Source organism: Vicia villosa, linkage group LG1 (genome assembly GCF_029867415.1).
Source record: "Vicia villosa cultivar HV-30 ecotype Madison, WI linkage group LG1, Vvil1.0, whole genome shotgun sequence".
Taxonomy (NCBI): domain Eukaryota; kingdom Viridiplantae; phylum Streptophyta; class Magnoliopsida; order Fabales; family Fabaceae; genus Vicia; species Vicia villosa.
Window position 1 is genome coordinate 136248960 of NC_081180.1, and position 21960 is coordinate 136270919.

The 21960-nt window shown below is 33.9% G+C and overlaps 1 protein-coding gene and 1 long non-coding RNA gene across 2 annotated transcripts; one reads left to right on the forward strand and one right to left on the reverse strand.

Annotated features, from left to right (window-relative positions):
* Positions 1-495: 495 nt before the first annotated feature.
* LOC131644277 (alpha-mannosidase I MNS4-like) lies at positions 496-12116 on the forward strand. The gene is made up of 16 exons (XM_058914734.1): positions 496-904; positions 1000-1095; positions 1221-1307; positions 2024-2114; positions 3184-3239; positions 3543-3615; positions 5125-5234; positions 5497-5547; positions 6283-6371; positions 6504-6585; positions 6696-6809; positions 7724-7803; positions 8977-9112; positions 9526-9596; positions 9686-9932; positions 10894-12116. Exons 1-16 carry the CDS (start codon positions 647-649, stop codon positions 11140-11142), a joined length of 1890 nt encoding a protein of 629 aa, XP_058770717.1. The 5' UTR covers positions 496-646; the 3' UTR covers positions 11143-12116.
* Positions 12117-20795: 8679 nt separating this feature from the next.
* On the reverse strand, positions 20796-21933 carry LOC131617684 (uncharacterized). The gene is made up of 3 exons (XR_009288655.1): positions 21856-21933; positions 21094-21244; positions 20796-20984 (listed from the first exon to the last, which is right to left on the reverse strand). It is a non-coding gene; the product is annotated as an uncharacterized LOC131617684 (long non-coding RNA).
* Positions 21934-21960: the final 27 nt, after the last annotated feature.

Below are 21960 nucleotides of genomic sequence, written 5' to 3' on the forward strand. Positions count from 1 at the left end.
AACTTTTGATAAACATGTGTTTGAAGGAGTTTTTAACGCGGATACAAACATGCTATTATTAGTGGATAAATAAGATGTTTTTTGAAATACATCAAAGGATTTTGAAGGCATGTTTTTTGAAATACATCAAGGGATTTTGAAGGCATGAATGATGGAGTCACAAATATAGGAGCTACTTGAGAATAAAAAAGACCATTCACATTTAGTACTAGAAAGATGAAGTAATGGGTGAATTTTTGTGTGGAGAAAACATTTATTTCAATGTGGTTATTGGATGAATGTGTGGGCAAAGATTCAATGCATGCTTGAATGAGTGGAAGGATTTAATGCATGATATCTTTAAAGAGTTTCATTGAGATTATGGAATTATAACAAAATTAATAATAATATTTCATAAGAAAAATTAAAAACACGCTTAAATCTTCAATTAAATAAAATTAAAAATAAATAAGATTCATCGACAAAATAGAGCTGACATATCAAAATAGTGGAATATAATTGGATCAAATGCGTGTCTAAACTCAAATAGACCAAAGCTAGAAAATGCAAAGCAAAAAATTGACGAGCGAGTGTTGAAACTTTGAAAATCATGAATCCATAGTGCAAATCCATCGATTCTCGTTATCGTTTATCCAATTTTGATTCAATGGAACGTTTAAAGATTTCACGGGTTCAGATCCGTTCATCAATCTTACCATTACTAGCTTGCATTTCATCTTTCTACCTCACCGCATCCTTCGCCGATTCCGTCACCAGAGAAGAAGCCAAACTACTCCGAAACGAAGTCGGTGAAATGTTCTATCACGCTTTTAACGGTTACATGGACAACGCGTTTCCACTCGATGAATTGAAGCCGCTTTCTTGTTCAGGAGAGGATACACTCGGTGGTTATGCATTAACCTTGGTTCGTAATTGTAACAATCGTTCGTTTCGATTTTGTATATATATTGTATGATTCATTGAAATTGACACTGAAATTGAAATTGAAATGAAATGCAGATTGATTCGTTGGATACTTTGGCGTTACTTGGTGACCGGGAGAGGTTTACTGCTTCAGTGGAATGGATTGGTAAAAATCTTCGCTTTGATATGATAGTGAGTAGAGTCGGCTAACTTGTTCTAATACTTAAATATAAGTAAAATATTGTGCTGTTTTTTTTTTTTTTTTTTTTTAAATTTGCTTATGGTTTATGGTTTATTGTGTGTTTTGTTGGTTGCAGAATAAGACGGTTTCGGTTTTTGAGACTACTATTAGGGTTCTTGGAGGATTGATTTCAGCTCATCTAATTGCTTCGGATTATGCTACGGTATTTTTTATTTTTTATTTTTTATTTTTTATTGTTTTGTAATAATACAATTGAGTTGCTGAGCTTAGGTCTTGTTTTATGGTGAATAGTTATTGATGCATTGAGAATGTTTTTGATAGGAATGGAATGGTACTCAATTGGATTATGCGTGTGTTTGGTTCTGTGGTGATTAAAATTTATTTTAATTCGAATGATTTTGTAAAATTAAATTTTGTTAAAAGTGAGTTGAATATAGTTGGTTTATGTTTGTTTTTGAATCAAAATTTCTTTTGAATGTGCGAATGGATCAGCCATTTTTGATAAATCTGAGAATTGATTTTATGTCTTCTCACTTTTTTTTGGTCATGGATAGTAGCTCTTTCATGATTGGTTTTTTTCTTGTCATTCTCAAGTTCTTTTTGGATAAGTGGTTTGAAAATCAATTGGATTCACAAGTTACGGAAAATCAATTGGGTCCTTTTGGGACGTATTATGGAAGATGGTTTTTAAGTGCTTAAATGATTGGAACATTCTTTTTTTTTCTTTCTTTCATTTTTTAGTTCCCACCCTTTAATTGGTTGGATCATTATTTTTCAGGCCTCTGCTTGGCCAGCATTTCATCTATTTTGGGTGCTTATTTATGCATATACTGGTTTGGTATCTTTTTACATAAGATTAGCTTTGTACACGGACATTTAAGGTCGTAAACAATTTTCTTCTCGTCTAATGTCTTGCAGGGTATGAGAGTTCCATCCTATGATAATCAGTTACTGAACTTGGCTGAAGATCTTGCTAGGAGGTTGTTACCTGCATTTGATACTCCTACTGGTATTACCTGATCTACACACAATTGTGCTTATATTTTAGTATGTTTTTGCTCACAATCTTCTCTCAGTTCCATAAAGGATTATTTTATCTGCATCCTTTTTATACTAAAAATATTGTCCTTTTAATTTTCACTTTGATGGCATCATACTCTGACACAGTGACACTGACATACACAAGTGAAGAATGGAAGTTTACATGAAAAAACTCCTAGTGCTTCATATATCAAGTTTACATTTTAAGGGCTGAATGGCATAATTTTTTAAAATGAGAATTTTAGTCAGGAAAAAGAAGGAATGTATAGTGAGAGGGAGGATAATATATACTTAATAATTAAAGAAGGCCACCTCATCTCTCTTCTCTTCAAGCTGGAGAGGGAAACCACCTTGAAATTGCCATGGCCAGAAGGTAATGTATAAGTTAAAATCATGAATAACCCGTTCTCTTAAAATTTAATAACAAAAGAGCACCCTTAAGTAGCCATACTGGCTCAACCAAATGCACAAGAATTGTATAAACTGCATGCCATCGAAATTGACTTCATTATTTTTATTGTGACCTACAACTGTGATCACCCTCCTTACTAACAAGAAATAATTTCCTTGTTTTGTTCACCAACATTAGACCATTGAAAAGCCTTCATTGTTCATTAGACCAGAAATTAAGAACTAAAAGATCTCACTATCTTTTTCTGAAAAGAAAGCAGTATCTTGCAGCAAACTAAAGTTGGAACACTAATAATATCTGAACCAACTCTAATACCCTAGACGGGATCCTTATCAACAACAACTTGAAATAATTGGACTTCAATGATAAAATTCAACCACTACAGTCAACCGCGAATGGGATAGAGGTCAACCTTGATTGGCCTCTTGTTGTACATGAAACCAAGACTTGTGTTTTACATACCATACACAATCTAAAAAAAGTAGCAGCAGAGAGGTGTATAGAAACCACCTTTCAAGTTATTTACCAAGTTTGGTGCAAAAATGATAACATTTTAATGTTGTTTTACTTACCTCCTCCATAGTGCATCATATATTGACTTTTATATATTATGCTGTATTTTCAGGAATTCCATTTGGGTCTGTAAATTTATTACATGGAGTTGATAAACATGAAAGCAAGGTAATCTCTTCACCTGTTTTCTCCTTTATGTTAGAAAATGTAGGTCTATGTTTTCTAGTCAATGATCTGGTGAAGTGGCTTATAGTGTCAAATGATGTATGGGAAACAAATGGGTGGCTTATTTTAGTTTAGCACTGAAAATGGCTCAGACTCGTCTTTGCTCCACTATTTTTGTTTTAAGAGGCACTCTACTCTACTCTTTCCAAAAGCAGTTTTCTTCTCTTATATATGTCATATATTATGATATTGGCAACTTATCTCTTGTTTCATATTTTATTAAAGAGTTAGTACTTTTTTGCTTAGATAACTTCAACAGCTGGTGGTGGAACCTTGACCCTTGAATTTGGTGTTCTAAGCCGTTTGACAAATGATCCTAGTAAGTTTCCCATTTCACCTCTAGATTATTTGTATGCATATGTTATGTAAGGAGTCCAATTCTATAATAGATTTAGATAATCTGAACACAATTAAATTTGGGGCCTAAAGGTTGATATAATTAACCAAAAGCATTGGCTTTCATCTTCTCAAGGTGGTCAAAATTCTGATCAGACTCATATGATCATGCAATCTTATGATCTCTGGCTACCCTGATTATCCCGATCACAAGTAGAATTGCAATCTAGTAGGAATGCATTGGACCGGCATCATTACTTGGCAGTATTTGCTATCTTATAGGAGATTATGATTTTAACTTTAAAGATGTTCTAGATTAGATATCTAGAATTTGCCTACTGAATTTCGATATCCTCGTACTTGTTAACACTCTCGCTTAAGTTGTTAATTTGCGTAGTTCTTTTTTATGGGTTGAATTTAAGTTTAATAAGTATCTGTTGCGAATGCGATTTAAAGTTTTCTTCTCATTTGTGCTATTTTTATATGCGTTTATATGCATGTTTTGAAATTTGTAGGATTTTATGATTTGCAATCTCGACTCCTTAAAATCTCAAAATGGACTATCATACTTGGCCAACTTCCTTTGCAATATTTCTTAGTTATACAATACTTACTACTTCTGTAGTTTTTGGTGCTTTTTGCAGAGGTGCAATGCTTTGAAACACTTGCCTTGAATTCAACCTTCTCTTAATTCGTTTCATTGTTTTTTACTTTATGTCCAAATCCCCCTTTTCACCGGTCGCTACTTTCTTGTCACTAGTAGGTAGTTCGGGTTGGTGAGCTAAGGGACACTAAATGAGTTTTAAGTAGGAGGTTTAGGGTTTGATTCTTGGAAACTAACATAACCAACTAACTTACTAACATTTGCTTATTAAAAAAGTAGCTACTTACATTCCATTGTCCTGACCCATCTCCAAGATGAGGTTGACATTATTATATGTCCCAAATCTCTCCCTCTAGTAGTTTTTTGTTAATTAACAATTGTTTTCCTTCCTTATGTTGCTAGTTGCTACCACTTGACCCTTGAGTTTGTCGCTTGTCGATTTCTCATTGAGTTCTATCTCTCTTACAATGTACTCCTAGAACAGAAACGTACGAGCAAATTGTAATTACAGTTTAGTGTTTTGTTCAAATTTTTTTGTCTTGTACCAAATCCACCCCCTTTTTTTATTTATTAAAGTCAAACACACCTTTATTATCATTGTAGATGCCAACCTATCCCCCCGGCCCAGGAAAATATTAATTATCGAAATTGCAGATTTACATTCCTATTTATTGCTTGGCAGATTAGCATTATATACTTCAGCATCTTAAATGTTACCAGTCTCTTCTATCCACAGTTTTTTTTTTTTGCAGCTTTTGCTTTGTTCTTTGGATTTTACATATTAGCTTTTCTTTAATCGACAATATTTCTGTTCTTCCCTCTCTTGGAATGTGGGGTGGCTACAGTCTTATTACTCATACCCTTTCTGTGTGAATTTTTAACATTCAGTTTTTGAACAAGTCACCAAGAATGCAGTGCTTGCAATTTGGGCACAACGTTCTAAGCTTAATTTGGTTGGGGCTCATATTAATGTTTTTACAGGTGAATGGACTCAAAAGGTACATTATGCATTTTATTTATGAAAAGTTATAATCATGAATTTTAAGGAACACTCACACAGATATAATATATTAAGTATATTATCTGTAGGAAACTAATATTTAAAATAATGGAGCCATGCATTATTTCCAGAATTTTATGTCCTACTGTCTTTAGCAATTATAGTGCTTCTATTCCTACTCCTGTTTTATCTACGTGCGTACCTCGCAAGCTATATTAGTTGATAGCAGTAACTACAGCACACTCTTTGCCTTTCTGCAGGATGCTGGGATAGGAACTAGTATTGACTCTTTTTATGAGTATTTATTGAAGGTTAGTAGCAGGAATATTTTATATTATGAAGCCTCCATAGAGCAATTTGTACTGAAGAGTCAATTTCTATTAATCTGCAAAAGAACCACTGTTCTTAATTACTATCTAGATTTACTTTAATATAGCAAAACATATCCACGATTTTTCAGGAAATTTTCTTGCATATTTCATGTGCTGTGTTTGTTTCTGTATTCAATAGGCACATGTTTTTGTTTTGTTGCTTCTACTTTTGTATATAATTTACTTCACATGACATTCTTCCTATTTGTACATTTCTCTTGCTTCACTGGTTTTATCTGATTTAGAAGAAAAAAAACCTTATGCATTTTTGATAACGTGCTTTATTTATATGTAATGTTTTAAAATGAAAATATTTAAAAAAATCATTTGTCTGCGTCCAAATTTAAATGAGTAAAATTGACTCACATTATATTCTTCCCATTACTGTTCTTCTACTTGTCTGAACTCGGTGCTGAGGATATTCTTAGAATTAAATTTATTCACTAGAGACTACGTAATTTATCTTTCCCATACAAATTAATTGTTTCTTAATTTGTGTGAAATGCCCAAAGCGTCTTATAATTTGGGGTGGAGCCGTGGAGGGAGTATTGCATTAGTTTGTCTGATCTTGTTTTCCATACATTGATCTTTCAGGCATATCTACTCAAGTGATTAAGTCATTTAGTTATAGATTTTGTTAATGTCTGATTTTGTTCTCCATACATGATCTTTCAGGCTTATCTATTATTTGGAGATGAAGAGTACTTGTATATATTCCAAGAAGCTTATGCTGCTGCCATGCATTATCTTTACCACGACCCTTGGTAAAAGCTTGTGGCAATGCGTGCCACCCTGTAAACATACCTGACTTGTTGCCTAAGTTTTTTGAAATTCAAAAGTATTTACATTTTAATGTATTTCAAGTTTGAAACTTGGACTTGGATTTATGCTTTTAGGTATGTAGAAGTTAATATGGATTCCGCGGCTATTGTCTGGCCATTATTTAACAGTCTGCAGGCATTTTGGCCTGGCCTTCAGGTTTATATTTTCTCATTTTTGACATAATATACTAGTATTTTTAGTTGATCTGTATCTGTATAATTAATTAAATCATAGTGAAGTCTAATTATAACAAGCATTTTTGCAAGGTTTTAGCTGGAGATATAAATCCGGCAACTCGTACTCATGCTGCCTTCTTGAGTGTCTGGAGAAGATATGGTTTTACCCCCGAGGGCTTTAATCTTGCTAGTCTAAGTGTTCAGGTATATTTAATTTTGACACCTGATAACCAATATGGCTGTTAATATGCCTGTTTAATTATAGTTCGAGCCTTCTTTCTATTTGTTGTGCTTTAAAGTAATTGGTCATCAATTTGAACAACATCCTCTTCAACAATCTTCTAGCTCAAAATTTCTTTTCATATGATAAAATAAATTCTTTTATCGAAAAAAGCATCTCACTAGAGAGAAAATAGAAAGGTACAACACTGGGGACGATGAGATTTCCTTCAAACAGAAATGTTGAAACATTTAGAATGCAACAAGGCTGTATTTATATTAGCTCTGGCTACATTCTTGTAGTCATGTGAACTGAACACTAAAGAGAATCAGTTAACGAATTCTATCGTATAACAAGTTTAAGGCAAAAAGGCATCCTTGTTGAGAGCACCTGGCTCCAGAAAACTTAAATATAGCTAAGGCAACAAGCTGCAAAGCATTTAACTTGAAATGTACAAAACTTCTCAATAACAAGGCAATACCAAAACCTACTAAGATTACCGAAAACTGTTCCATAGGAATGAAGATTACTAGCTTCTTTTGTAATGCAAGAACAAGAGGCCTACTTATTGGAAGATAAATCTTAACATAATATCAGAGAAAGAGCAGTTTGAGGTATATAACTTAACAAGTGTTGTTAGCAAAACATTATTGGTTTTATGAAACAGATTTAACATGTTTGTCTCGTCAGTGTTAATGTTGGAGTAACTCAAGTAGTTGATGACAGATTGACTGGGAGATTTAAAGATACAAACCAGCCATTTAGTTGATGGCCCTTCATTTTCATTTAAGCCAAATCTAATGCATTTTTTTTGATCTCTAATATTTCTTTTAGGAGGATTTTTTTTTTTCATCTCTAATATTTATGATCTCTGTATTTTTCTCTCTCATTATATCAGCATGGGCAAAAGAGTTACCCGCTGCGGCCTGAGTTAATAGAGAGCACATATTGGCTATACAAAGCTACCAGAGATCCTAGGTCTGCTTATATTTGCTTTTAGTTTGTTGTACCATTAATAAAAAAATTCTTGCTTATGTCTGCTTATAGTTCTACAAATGTACACTGTATATAGCCCACTTTACTAACAAAACTAAGGCTAGCCTAGTGCGTACAAACTTCTCGTCTCTTCTGATTCACGATCCCCATGTTATTCTTTTTCCTCTTTCTCAATGCCTTTATTTTTACCTCTAAATCTGTATACTTCTCACTTTTCTGTTCGCCCTCCCTCTCCCCCTCCCCCTCCATTTTCTTTTTTATTTTTTTTTTATCTCTTTCAATCTTTATAACTCTTATCTTGTTCCTCAAAGACTGCTCCCACTGGGGATTGCTTGCGTAGTCAGATAACTGGTAAGTTTTGTGACACTGTTTGGAAGAGTTTATAATAACAGCTTATGACACTTTTCATAAACCATTTTTAGTTTTGCCCACGGAGAGGCACATTACAACACTTGTATGCTTTTAGCTGGAATCTTATTAAAAATGGGAGCATATGGGTTGGTTCGAATTAATATGGAATTTTTTTCAACGCTCATTCCATATTTTTCTCCTGGTTAATGATATTAGATTCTATTCAAATAATTTTGTTATAAAAATAGCTTATGCAAGCTTATTTTGATAAGCACTTGTGCTATAGGCTACAAAGAAGCTGTTTATCCAAACAGACCCTCAGTAGTAGTGTAATTCACAGAAATCAAATTCATTTGACTAAAACTAATATTTTAAACATTAGTTCTTATATATATTCTGACAGATTACTATTTCAAGATAACATCATTAAGGATTTTGAGAGTAGACTTAAGAAGTTAGCCTAACCCTTTATCTGAACTGTCAATTATCTAGTGTTCTTGTCATATATTTCTCTTTTTGTTCACTTTTAAAAGGGAAAGCCAAAACCAGGAGGGTTGTTTTCATGTTTTCTTGTAGTGCTATATATATTTTTCAATTCTTGGAATATTGATGCATTATTCATGATTTTTTCAGTGCTCTGCAATTAAGAGTTTTTGTTCTCCATAATTTCCTGCGAAGTAGGAAACTGAGATTACTTTTTCATGATCAACTTTTATAAATGATTTGTTGATAGCAGTGGCATAAGTTTTGCTCTATATGTATTTTAATTTTTATTTTAATTTTGTCATATGCATTTCTTTGTAGATATCTTGATGCTGGAAGGGACATGCTTGCTAGTTTACAGTATGGGACTCGATGCCCTTGTGGATACTGTCACATTTCAGATGTTGAACATCACAAACAAGAAGATCATATGGAGAGCTTCTTTTTAGCTGAGACAGTAAGAATATATTCTACATGATTTTGAGAACATGTGCCCTCTTAAACTTTCCGAAACCCATAACAAAAATTTAGAACATAATTTTCTCAAGTTGTTTCGCTTAAAATTGTTGTCAAGTATAGTCATTCATCTTTATTTAGGGCTTCAACTGGTGTTTCTAGTAGCATTAAGAATTGTTGTGGATATTATGGTTTTACTTGCGACTTTGATACAATGTCTAGCTCTCATAAAAGCTTAAGTTTTGAGTTAAAGTCAGGAATGGTTTTATAAATTTCTATAAACTTCCTTTTGTTTGAGCTCTCTCTCTTCCTTTATAACTTATGCTTCTTATCATTGTGTCTTTCCTTTCATATTTTGTCTTCTATTATTTGTTTGAAAGAAGATTTTTGCTAATAACATATGTTACCTATTAGGTGAAGTATCTGTGGCTTCTTTTTGATTTGGCCGTGGGTCCTGATAACCTTGTGGAAAATGGGCCATACAAGTGAGTAGGCTTATATATTTACAATTTAGTGGCTGGTCTTTTTATACTGTAAAATTTAGTTGCTTCTTTTTCTGTTTGTTGTGAAACAGGTATGTATTCAGCACTGAAGGTCATTTATTGCCTGCTACTCCTCAAATCTCTCTTGTGAGGGAACATTGTTTATACTATGGGGCTTATTGTAGAAGTGGTGATTTGAGACAAACTTATTTTGTGTCCGAGACAGAGAGAGATAAGCATGAATCAAATGATAGTAGATTTTATGGGAGCTGGACTAAATCTTCATACTCCTCAGACTACACTACTTCTGAAGCAAGTGCTTCTTCTGGTTTGATCAAGGTACTCTGTACGCTTTCCTCCCATCACTGTCTCTCACTGATTCACGTTCATTTGGACCTTCTATTTCCCTCCTTTCATATTGTTCATCTTATGTCATTTGGTTTTGAAATGGATATTTTCATCAAAAGGTTAGAAATGTAGTTAGGGTATGTTTGTTTGAGAGATTAAAATTATAATCCCAGGAATGTTATTCCTAGGAATGTTAATCCTAGGAGTTTTATTCCCATCAATTTGTTTGGTAAATAATTAAGGTTCCTTGGAATAATTTTGAATTTTATTTTATTTATCATTTTAAAATTTTAAAAATAAAAAATAATTTGTTGAAATAGTATGAAAGTGTGTAGTTATATTTAGTTGTTTTTTATTCCCATGGGAATAAAAGATTCCCACCCTTTGACATGGGAATAAATATTTACAATTTCATGAGTAACTTTTATTCCTGGGTATTATTTATTCCAAGGTATTTTTTTTCTTTACCATCTACCAAACAAAGGAATAATTATTTCCAGCCTCAGATTCTCAGGAATTTTTTTCTGGCACCAAAACTAACACACCCTTAATCTTATTAAGATTTGGTTTCCACCAAATATTTATGTTTCTTATTATGTATGTATATTTGAGAAGATAAAACTGGAACAGAAACTAAGTGGAATGAAATTTTTATAGAACAATGATTCCCAATCTATAAAAGAGGGGCAACAAATGTAACAAATGTATGACAGTGTTGAACTTATTTGTCGAGTAACTGCTAATTGATAATGAAGTGATGTACAGTACATATATAAGAATAAATAACAGATGGCTATATAGAAAACAGATGTGTTTCTGTGTATTTTGGGAATTTTTTATTTTATAATTTAAATTGAAAACATTTCTTTCTTGTTTTGAGTATTTTGTTATACCCCACTTAGTAGGATAGGACTTGATTGTTGTTGTTGAGTATTTTGTTATAATTCTGCAGGGTTTCTGCCCAGGACTAAATCATGGACAGAAATTTGGTTTATCGTACATGCATTCAAACGATGAACACAGTGATCATGAAACCATCCACAAGGAAGAATCTACAACTGTTCAAAGCCATTCAGTTATGCTTCTTCCTGCTCAGAGTTCTGACAGTTCTGTACCTGAATCTGGCAATGATCCTAATGTTAGTCAGACTAGTGAATCAGATAATGATAGTCAGACTAGTGAATCCGATGTTACTTCTTGAAGAGAGTGAATCGACTCTAATAGTGACCAACGTGCTGTCCCAAAATGAGATGATTAGATCCAAGTTAAGCAACATGAGGATTGACAAAAAGGATATATATTTTCAACTCTAGTGTTGTACACTTCGCCAAGCCCGTCTCCTGAAATATAAATCAGAGTTTTGTTAGTATGTTCATAATTGAGAAAGGATAATAAGTTTGATAATTTAGCAATTGTTGATACAGTGAGCATGGGGAGCTGAAATAGTTGAATGATGGATGAACTGACCTGTTAGATGTACTTCTTAGGTTGTGCTACCAAAGGTCTGAGATGGTATTCTGAGCGCCTCTTGATCATCATTGGACTTGTGTACAAGAATGTAATGTAATTTATTTTTTGTTGTATCATTGTTTCTGGTTGGTTCCTTGTAACCTATTTTTCTAGAGGTGGTGTCTGAGCATTGTCAACAACATCAAATTAGACCACAATTTCAAATCTTAATCATCCATTTCGGTCACCTCTGATTCCTTCGAGGGGAATGATGAAAAGAGCTAATATAGAGCAATTTTTAGCTATGGATTATGGTCTCATGTTAGCATCTAGACTAGATAGATACATTTTTTTTTTATAACCGACTAGATAGATACTTAAGGCCTGTATACTTATGATTTATGATTTTTGAAATGAATATAGATAAAGAAATGCCATTTGAAAATGATGCATTTATGAAAATAAGCTTGACATTTTCATTATCTCTAAAAAATATATACACCTTGTTCACTTCAAGAGTCTATTTTCTTTTTGATAAATAAAAGACTATTTCTTGCACTCCTGAGGGTTCTTTGGAGCCTTTGGCAAAATTTCCTAAATATCCCTTAAATTTGTATATGTATTTTCGAATGCTAGTTTTTTTTATTATTGAATCGGAGATACATATCCGAAAGAACACAGTTGTAGATTTTAGAAATATCTATTTGAATTAAAGATTGACTCTCAAACCAGAAGCAAGAATCTTAAAAACAAAGCAACTTAACATAGATTTAATATAGATAGTCGAAATTACGTAGATAGTGGAACACAAATTAAACATTACATTTAGTTATAAACTTAAAGACGTTGTAACATTTTGATAATATCTTCTTCCGATCGTCGAAGCTTCGCGTTGACCTCAATCGGACTCTTAGTAAAGTATCGGTGAAAAGTACTCCACATAACCTTCAAATCGTCATCCGTCTTCAGTGCGAATTGGGTGAACTTTATCTTTTCTTCAGCGTTAAGTGAGGGTGAATGATACTCAGGGACTAACCACTTTCGATTTTCTGAATATTACAATCCATTGTCTATTTGGCGAGAGGTCTTGAGACACATTTGTCCTTTATCCGATCAATTTTTTCCTTAGTTGAGGTTTCGGTTGTGTGGGAGCTCTACATATGTGTTTTGAGAATTGGCTATAATTCTTGCTACAATTTTTTGGATCTGTTTAGTAGCAATATAGTTACTTAGCTTTTAATTTTAATTATTATTTTTGGTTTTTTGTTTTGTAGTAGGTTGTTTTTATGGACTGCCTTGGAGTATGACATAACCTGTTTTCTTATGTTGTTGTATTCTTGCCTCTATTCTTACGATTTTGTAAAGGTTAATGAGTTGACTTCCTTTTTATCCCTTGCCTTTTGAGCATGTGTAGTATTTCTGAGCATGTAAATGATTAACGAATTGTTATACAATGAATTCGAAGTAAAAATAGCACAAAGAAATATTTTTGAGTCAATGATGCTGACAAAACTAAAATAAGAGATGAGAAAACTAATATATATTTTTTAATTTTTAATTATAAATGTTCAATAATTTAATGTAATATAAAATTGAATTGTTATTATCAAAATTTTTATATGTTTTATATGATTTTTATTTGTCAATTTAAAATTTTTGTTATTAATATTTTTGATGATGTTGGTCAACTATAGAAAATAAATTTTGACAAATCATAATTTCTTTCTTTTAAAACACCAAATTAAAACAATTATAATAGAAACATGAAGTTTTTGATCAAAGAATTGAATACAAACGGGAACATGAAATTACTAATCAAAATATTAAATAATAACAGAAATATGAATTTACTCATCAAAATATTGAATAATAACGAGAACATGAAGTCACTGATCAAAATATTGAATATTAATAACGAGAACATGAAGTTACTGATCAAAATATTGATTATTAACGGGAACATGAAGTTACTGATTTAACTATTGAATAATAACAAAAACATAAAATTACTGATCAAAATATTAAATAATAACGGGAACAGTTACTGGTCAAAATATTAAATAATAACAGAAACATGAAGTCATTAATCAAAATATTGACTAATAATAAGAACACAAATTTACTTATCAAAATATTAAATAATAATTAGAACAAATTTACTATTGATTCCAATATTTTTGTTGTTGTAAATAGTGCCAAAACAAAAATAATATTTATATACGAAAAAATATATTGTTGATTCAAACTATTTTACATGTTTTTGATAGTATTACAATTCTCATATTTAACCAAATATAAAATATGGAATATAATCATCAGGGCCGACCCAATCAAAGCAGAGGCCCCGTTCTAATTTTAAAAATGGGCCCAAATTTAAAATATAAAAACAATTATAATAATTAAAAAAAACACATGAAAAATAAAATTATGTATTAATCAATAAAATATTTAATCATAATTATTTTGAATTTCGATTTATCTCAATTTTTATATGTATTAAAATTTTACCATATCATTTTTTTGGTTTATTAAATTTTTATTATAATATTTTATTTATTTTGATTAATATTTATATATAAAAAATTGAACCTTTTAAAATTTGGGACCTCCTAAAATTTGAGGCCTCCTAAAATTTAGGGCCCTGTACTGTAGCACTTCCTGCACATGCACAGGGCCGGCCCTGATAATCATGAAGAAATTATTTCATGCGACAATAACATTTATTTCTTTCAATCTGAAAAAACAATTGCGCGTTCATAAGCACATTCCATCATACACCTAGTTCCGTGGGTACGTACAAGTTTCTTATTAGTTCAAAATGAAAGATGAAATATTGTTTCAAGAATTTTTTATTTGTTTATTTTTTTTACTTTTGTTGATTCATTGAATGGGGGACTAAAGTGAGCAAGTACTACCAAATATAGAAACACCATAATGTTCCCTTGACCTCAAAGCGACCCTAGCTTTTTAATCAAAACGGTTAAGTTCAACTCATTCATCTAGGGATAGGGAAAAAAAACTGTCAGTATAATACTTTCATAATGCTGAGTATATGCATGTATGCCATATATCACTATCACATTCACCTTAAAATTTTGTGTTAGTTACATAAATACTTTTTTAAAAAATACTATCACCCTTAATATAACAACTTTTCTGACATTCAAAGTGGGAGCATATGTTCCTTTTCTCGTATAAACACCATTTCTTAATTTGGTCAACACAGCATTTGGAAACATCACAGTATAATGTCTGCAACAATTATTTTTCTTTACTTGTGCCCTAATAAATCTCATGGTTTCCTGCTATACATTGTGCAACAGTGAAGACAGTTTCTGTTATGTCAGTAAAATAATATCGTTTTTATCTTTTCCTTAAACTTTGCCGGAGAAAAGGATCTAAACTTGTTAATTAAGATTCATAGCATCATTATTTTATATTATTGTCTATGCCTCTATGTATTTTATTAAGGTATTAATCTATCCGTTTTAAAATGAATCTCGTTTAAAATTTTTGTATATAGATTAAGATAAGTAATAATATTGTCATAAATATTATACTTTTATCAAATTAATTTTATTAATGTATTATAAGTTGTATACATAATAATAATTAAAGGACACAATTGTAAAAATAACAATTACTTTTACATTGAAAAGTGAGAATGACACTTACTCCCTCCGTTTCTTTTTAAGTGTCATTTTAACATAAACCTCTTCAACTAAGATAGTGAATTATTATAGTTGTTTTTTCAATTATACCCTCATTTATTTTCTATTTCCAAATAAATTCAATAATCACTCTTTTATTGAGAAAGTAAGGGTATAATTGACAAATTATAAAAACGACACTTAAATAGAAACAAAAAAATTCTTCTAAAACGACACTTAAAAAGAAACAGAGAGAATATTTTAAAACAAAATTTTTTCTTTAAAACGACAGTCATTTTGAAACAGAGGGAGTAAAGTCTATTTACTCTCTCCATCTCAAAATAAAAGTCGTTTAAGGGTGTTACACACAGATTAAGAAAAATAATGATAGAGTCAATAAAGTTAATATTTTTACAAAATTATTCTTAATTACTATTGATTGTTTTATATTATCATACTTAAAAAAAGTGTAGATAAGGAGTAAGATTGATAAAAGTTAATTAAAATTACATTAAAAAAAGTAGAAAATAATTATTTTAAGACAACTTTTTAAAATTAGAGATAGTTATTTTAGAACAGAGGGAGGGGAGTAATAGATAGCAGAACTATGTTAATATATTTTATTATATAATGACAAGTGGTTTGTTGCTAAACAGAGAATATTGCCATGAAACTGAAGTCATGTCTAGTGAATATTGTAATTATCATTATTTAATTAACAACCCCTTTGTATATTAATTTAATTAATCACGTAACCTACTGAAGATGTTCCTCAAAAGAAGCTAACAATAAGCATTTTATGAAAGTGGTGAAAAAAAGCAAGCACGAACACAATCTGAAAGTGATGCACTTTCATGTCATGCCTAGGATTTTTATTGGAATAATAAAATAAATATTAGACAAAGCATTGTTTAGTCATTTAATAGATTTTCTCATTGATCGAAAAGATTTTTTCAGAAAATAAATATTACTTATTAATTAATTTGTAGTCTCATGATGTCTGAACTTTAGACTATATATTCTCAAAGGCATCTGATTAAAATAAACTGACTACAGAGAGTACAGTAGCGAAGAGAAAAAAAGTAAATTTTACCAAAAACAGAAAATATTGTATTGTATTCTGGAAAGAAAATTTTATATAAAGGTATATTATTTTTGGTTTTTAGTCAGAAATTGCATTGGATCGAATCCAAGGCTTGATTAAGAAGAACCACACACCTTTCACTAGGACCAATTGGGATAGAGAATTTCTTTGGCCACCTCCTTATCTTCTAGTCCACCTCTGGTGAAAAACCCAGAATACCCCTGACTTCGGAAATGCATTTCCGAAATACAAGAAAAATGTGTTTTCGGAGATGCATCTCCGAAAGCGCCTTTTTTTTTAAAAAAATTTGACTTATTTCGGAAATGCACTTCCGAAAACACCATTTCGGAAGTTCATTTCCGAAATACTGCGCGTTTTGCAGATTAAGCAAAACAGCCCCCTCCCCCTAATCATTTACCCTAATCTTCTTCCAAACTCACACCCCAAGAGATTTTTGTGCAAACCAGTTCCAAGCTACCTCAAAGGCTCCATCTACTTGCTCTATTACATTCAAAAGTCCTCAAATCCATTCAATCGGTAAGCATTTTGATTTTAAGATCTATGATTAAAATGTATATTAGGGTGTTTACAAATAGCAAAAAATGTATTAGGTTAGGTTTATACTGATATTTAGGATGTTTAGAATGTGTAGACATAGGTTTGATGTTTGGTTTAGGGGTCTGCCATGGAAGTTGCAGAAAACTTCCTCGCAGGGGTGTTTCGGAAGTTCATTTCCGAAAACACCTACATCCCAGTTTTCGGAAATGAACTTCCGAACTGTATCAGAAATTCAATTATTTTTGTTTCTTCTTTTGTCTCGCATATTAATCGATTTCAATTGTTTACAGGAACATGTCAGGCAACCAACCAGCACGCATCAGACAGGGGAGAGAGTCTCAGACTGCGTCGGCTAGACGCGAGCGGGCGGCGGAGCAGCTGGCGTCGACCCAGGGATGGGGGCAGGGCCGGGGACGCCGTGTGCGAGTTCCCGTGGACGTGGGAGAGGGTACATCTGCTTCAGGATCTAGGAGTCGGCTGGCTCGGGTATCTTCTTCCCGCCAGCGAGAAGAGGAGGAGGAGGTGCCAGTGCCATACCACGAGCCGGAGGGTGTACCGGATGTTGACCCTCCAGCCGGGGAGGAGGAGGAGGAGGAGGTGCCAGTGCCATACCACGAGCCGGAGGGTGTACCGGATGTTGACCCTCCAGCCGGGGAGGAGGATGAGCAGGAGGGTGGCTATCCGGGCGGGCCCTTTGACACTTCCGTGCTGATTCACTACCACGATCACGTCGCTCGGCGGATCTGGGAGGGAGAGGTATTTTTTTAATTTAACCGTTTATTTGTCACGATTTTTTATAATCTAACAGTTTATTTGTCGCTTATTTAATATATGTCCGCTTATTTAATATATGTCGCTTATTTGTTTTTTTTGTAACAGGAGAGAGAGCCGCTGAAAATGGTCAACCACGCCCGCAAGATTTTCGGTCTGTTTAAACCAGCAGCTGAGTGGTTTAACGACCATGTGCGAGGTTCAGGGCTCAGCGGGCTCTGCATGACGGGGTACACCACGATCAGCACCGGCATGCAGGGGGCATTTGTGGAGCGCTGGCACAAGGAGATGTCCTCTTTCCACTTGCCGGTTGGGGAGATGACAATCACCTTGCACGACGTGCAGTGTCTTCTCCACCTGCCGATTAGGGGGCCGCTGTTGACCCACTCCAAGATCCAGAGGGTGGAGGCCATTGAGTGGATGATGCTCTACTTGGGCATGGAGCACGAGGTTGCTCACTATGAGTGCGTCACTTCTGGGCCTCATGTCCGGTTCACCACACTGAGCACTTATTTTGAGCACCACCTGGACGCGGCTGCCGCGGCTGAGGGTGTGGGTAACGAGCTGTTCACAGAGTATCACCGCGGCTGCGCTCTTCGGTGCTGGTACATGCATGTGGTAGGCGCTGCATGCTTTGTGGATAAGAGTGCCAGGTACGTCGACGTGACCTACCTCCGCTACTTCATGGACCTGGATACCGTTCACCAGTGGAACTGGGGGGCAGCTACTCTGGCATATCTCTACCAGAAGCTGAATGAGGCCTCCAACTGGAGGACGAGGCAGTTGGTCGGATCCTGCACACTGCTTACGGTACGTTTTATTTTAATACATTATCGTATTTATTTATTTATTTATGTTTCGTATTTATTTTTAATACATTATCGTGTTTCTGTTTCAGAGCTGGATCATCTCCTACTTCTCCCGCATCCACGGCTTTCACATCGATCCTGCGTACGTGGACGCCATGCCCAGGGCCGCCAGATACGCTCTCCAGAGGGGGAACGATGCGGTGGGACCATACCGTCTGTACTTGGACCGCACGATGCACGGCGACGTCACCTGGAGGCCGTTCGTCGACTACGCTCAGATTGTCCCCTTTGACGGCATTGCTCTATATTCAGGCTGGTTGGCATGCGAGACCGGCATCATGGTCCGGTATCTCCCTGAGCGGTGCATGCGTCAGTTCGGATTCGTGCAGCGGATACCCAGGTCACCCTTTGAGGCAGCTCCCGACACAGTGACCCGAGTGCAGCTCACTGCCATATGGGAGGACTGGCAGCATCATGTGGTACCGCAGGAGTACCGTCTCACTCAGGTCACACAGGACTGGCACAGTGAGGAGGGGTACGTCACATGGTTCTACCGGGTGTCCCATCCTCTACTGAGACCCGACGTTCCCGGCGCTCCTAGGCCAGCACATGAGGAGATCCTGGAGAACCAGCAGGCCGAGGATGACCACGCCATTGATCTCCTGCCGATCTGCCAGCGGATAGAGATGCTTGGGCGGGACGCCTTGGATCAGGGTGTCGTTCTTCAGGGCGGTCCAGATGCAGTTGCCGTGATGGAGGCGATCGTCACTGATGCGGGCCGTGCGGCGGGGTACAGGCGGCAGAGGAGGGCTCAGGGTGAGAGGGTTAGGCACACCCAGTAGTGGTCGGGTGGTCGGGTTTATTTATTTTTTGTTTTCGGATTGTATATTGCGCACACTATTACTATTTGGTTCGGCTTGTATATATTATTTGCATTTTATTTATCGTATTGGTATTTTCTGTTTATATGTTGCTTATTTTATTTGGCGTTTGCGTTTAATTAAAATGCGAGACTGTTTAAGAAAAAACATAAAAAAAAAACACAGTTTCTGCATAATTCGGAAATGAACTTCCGAATTCACCCATGAGGTATTTTCGGAAGTTCCTCTCCGAAGACACCCCCCATGAGGTGTTTTCGGAGATGCACTTCCGAATTATGGAAATGTTTTTAAAAAAAAAAGCTTCGGTAGTTCATTTCCGAAGCAGGGGTATTTTCGGATTTTCGCTAGGGGTGACCCCATAGGGAGGTGGCTAAAGAAATTTTCTTGGGATATATATATATATATATATATATATATATATATATATATATATATATATATATATATATATATATATATAAATAAGCCATTGATTTTGCCTCTAAATTCAGTTGGAATAGTATTTGGTTTGGCTTAATTGTGTAGTCAAAATTAGACACCTAAAATTTCATATTATTTATATTTTCAGAGAAGAGAACTAGTGTGCGGATTTGTTAGTTTCTTTGGCTTTCAATTCTTCTTTGCCTCCGACTCGGGGGCTCTCATACCCCTTCTTGTCCACAATAAATTAGGACTCTCAAATTATGACTTTATTAATTTCTGAGAGGGTCTTGATCTAATTCTTCCTCTTTCGTGTCTTTTGTTTTTGTTTAATATATATATTTTTTTTATAAAAGTTTAATGCGAAACTCTAAAATTATAAAAATATGCTTTGCAAGCGTTTATATAGGCACTAGTACAAAAATGTTAATTTACACCCGTTTTTTATTAAATTTACACCCATTATTTTTAATAAAAATCGGGTGTATATCCATAGGGTGAGAAATGTCTAACGAATTTACACCCGTTATTTTTAACAAAAATCGGGTGTAATTGGGCGTAATTACGTTTTTAATTACACCCTGTTTTATCAAAAATCGGGTGTAATTGGGCGTAATTACGTTTTTAATTACACCCTGTTTTAATAAAAATCGGGTGTAATTGGGCGTAATTACGTTTTTAATTACACCCTGTTTTAATAAAAATCGGGTGTAATTGGGCGTAATTACGTTTTTAATTACACCCTGTTTTAATAAAAATCGGGTGTAATTGAGCGTAATTACGTTTTAATTACACTCTATTTTAATAAAAATCGGGTGTAATTGGGCTTAATTACATTTTAATTACACCATATTTTAATAAAAATCGGGTGTAATTGGGCTTAATTACGTTTTAATTACACCCTATTTTAATAAAAATCGGGTGTAATTGAGCTTAATTATGTTTTAATTACACCCTATTTTAATAAAAATCGGGTGTAAATATGTTCTTAATTACCCCCTATTTTAGTAAAAATCGGGTGTAAATACGCCATTTATAAATGAACAATTATATCTATTTACACCCTATTTCATAAACACCATTTAGTTATATTTTATTTTCAGTCATAATATTGTAAATACTATAAAATCATACGCATAAAAATCATATTTTAACTAAGTCAAAATATTTTTAATATTAACCAAAAAGTATACAAAATCATAGACAGTCATAATATTTCAAGTATTATAAAATCATAAACATAAAAATTATATTTTAACTAAGTCATAACACTTTCTTCATATATAATTTTACGCCATGCTTGACGGTTAGCTTCGGTGCTCTAGAATCTTTGTGTTTCATCTAAACCCCATGATTACCACTTTCCTTAAGCAATTTCCCAAGTTTACCGCATTTCTTAGAAGTAAACTCCTTCAATACATCTACAACCAACAACCAAAGTTAATGTACACCATCATTTTCAATTATTATAAAAATAAAAATAAAAATAAAAATAAAAATAAAATAAAAACATTATTAGCGTTATTGTACCTTCAAAGCTGATCATATCTTGTATGCACATTCCGCTATGAAACAGGGTAGTCCCCAAAGCAAGATGAGCTTCATTGTTCTCTGCATAATAGAAACAAATGTATTTTGTATTTTGTTCCATTCTCTTCTTGTTCTCTGCATAATACAATTCCTAACAATAAGAGAATGGAAAGAAAACACATCAGAACTATTATACAATTGCCAAAAATCAATATTGTGCTCTCTTTCTCAAGGCAGGTTTTGCAGCTCAATTCTTAGTTCCTGGCTCATAAATAAGAGTCATAACTCTTGAATTTGGACGGTCTTTAGTCGGAACTCTCACTCATTCGTTGCATTAGTGACTATTGTATCAAGATTGGATTGTCAATATTTCAAATTCGGTTTTGACTTTTTTTGTAAAACTATAATACCAAAATTGAAATCTAAACTGTCTGATCTTGATCCAACTACCACCAACGCCTCAGATTGGTGATGGCACTTGGCACATAATCCAAATTCACAAATCTCCTTTATATATTCCTCATCTCTCATTCTTTTTCCGGTCAACCTTACACCCAAGTCACCGGGCATTAAACACGAAGACTCCGTGGAAGAGATTCAAATTCCAATCGGTCACCTCGTCGAGAATAATCCAATCCGCCAAACCCACTTTTTCTCTTAAGCAGAATAATCAAACTCACTTTTTCTCTTAAGCAGAATAATCAAACTAACCATAAACTAACCAGAGACAATTGAACCATGGATTAAGTTTGTATCACAGACCTGTAAGAACCAGTTGCTACCCGTAGTCCATCGCCACTCAGACAGCACTCGAACTTATCAAAAATAGAATCGTTTTCATATAAATCACAAAGTTGGCAAGTTCAA

Coding starts and splice junctions, on each gene's coding strand:
- LOC131644277 (XM_058914734.1), top strand. CDS start 647: ATGGAACGTTTAAAGATTTCACGGGTTCAGATCCGTTCATCAATCTTA. Junction 3,616..5,124: donor CCGTTTGACAAATGATCCTA/GTAAGTTTCCCA, acceptor TTTAACATTCAG/TTTTTGAACAAGTCACCAAG. Junction 6,372..6,503: donor TATCTTTACCACGACCCTTG/GTAAAAGCTTGT, acceptor TTATGCTTTTAG/GTATGTAGAAGTTAATATGG.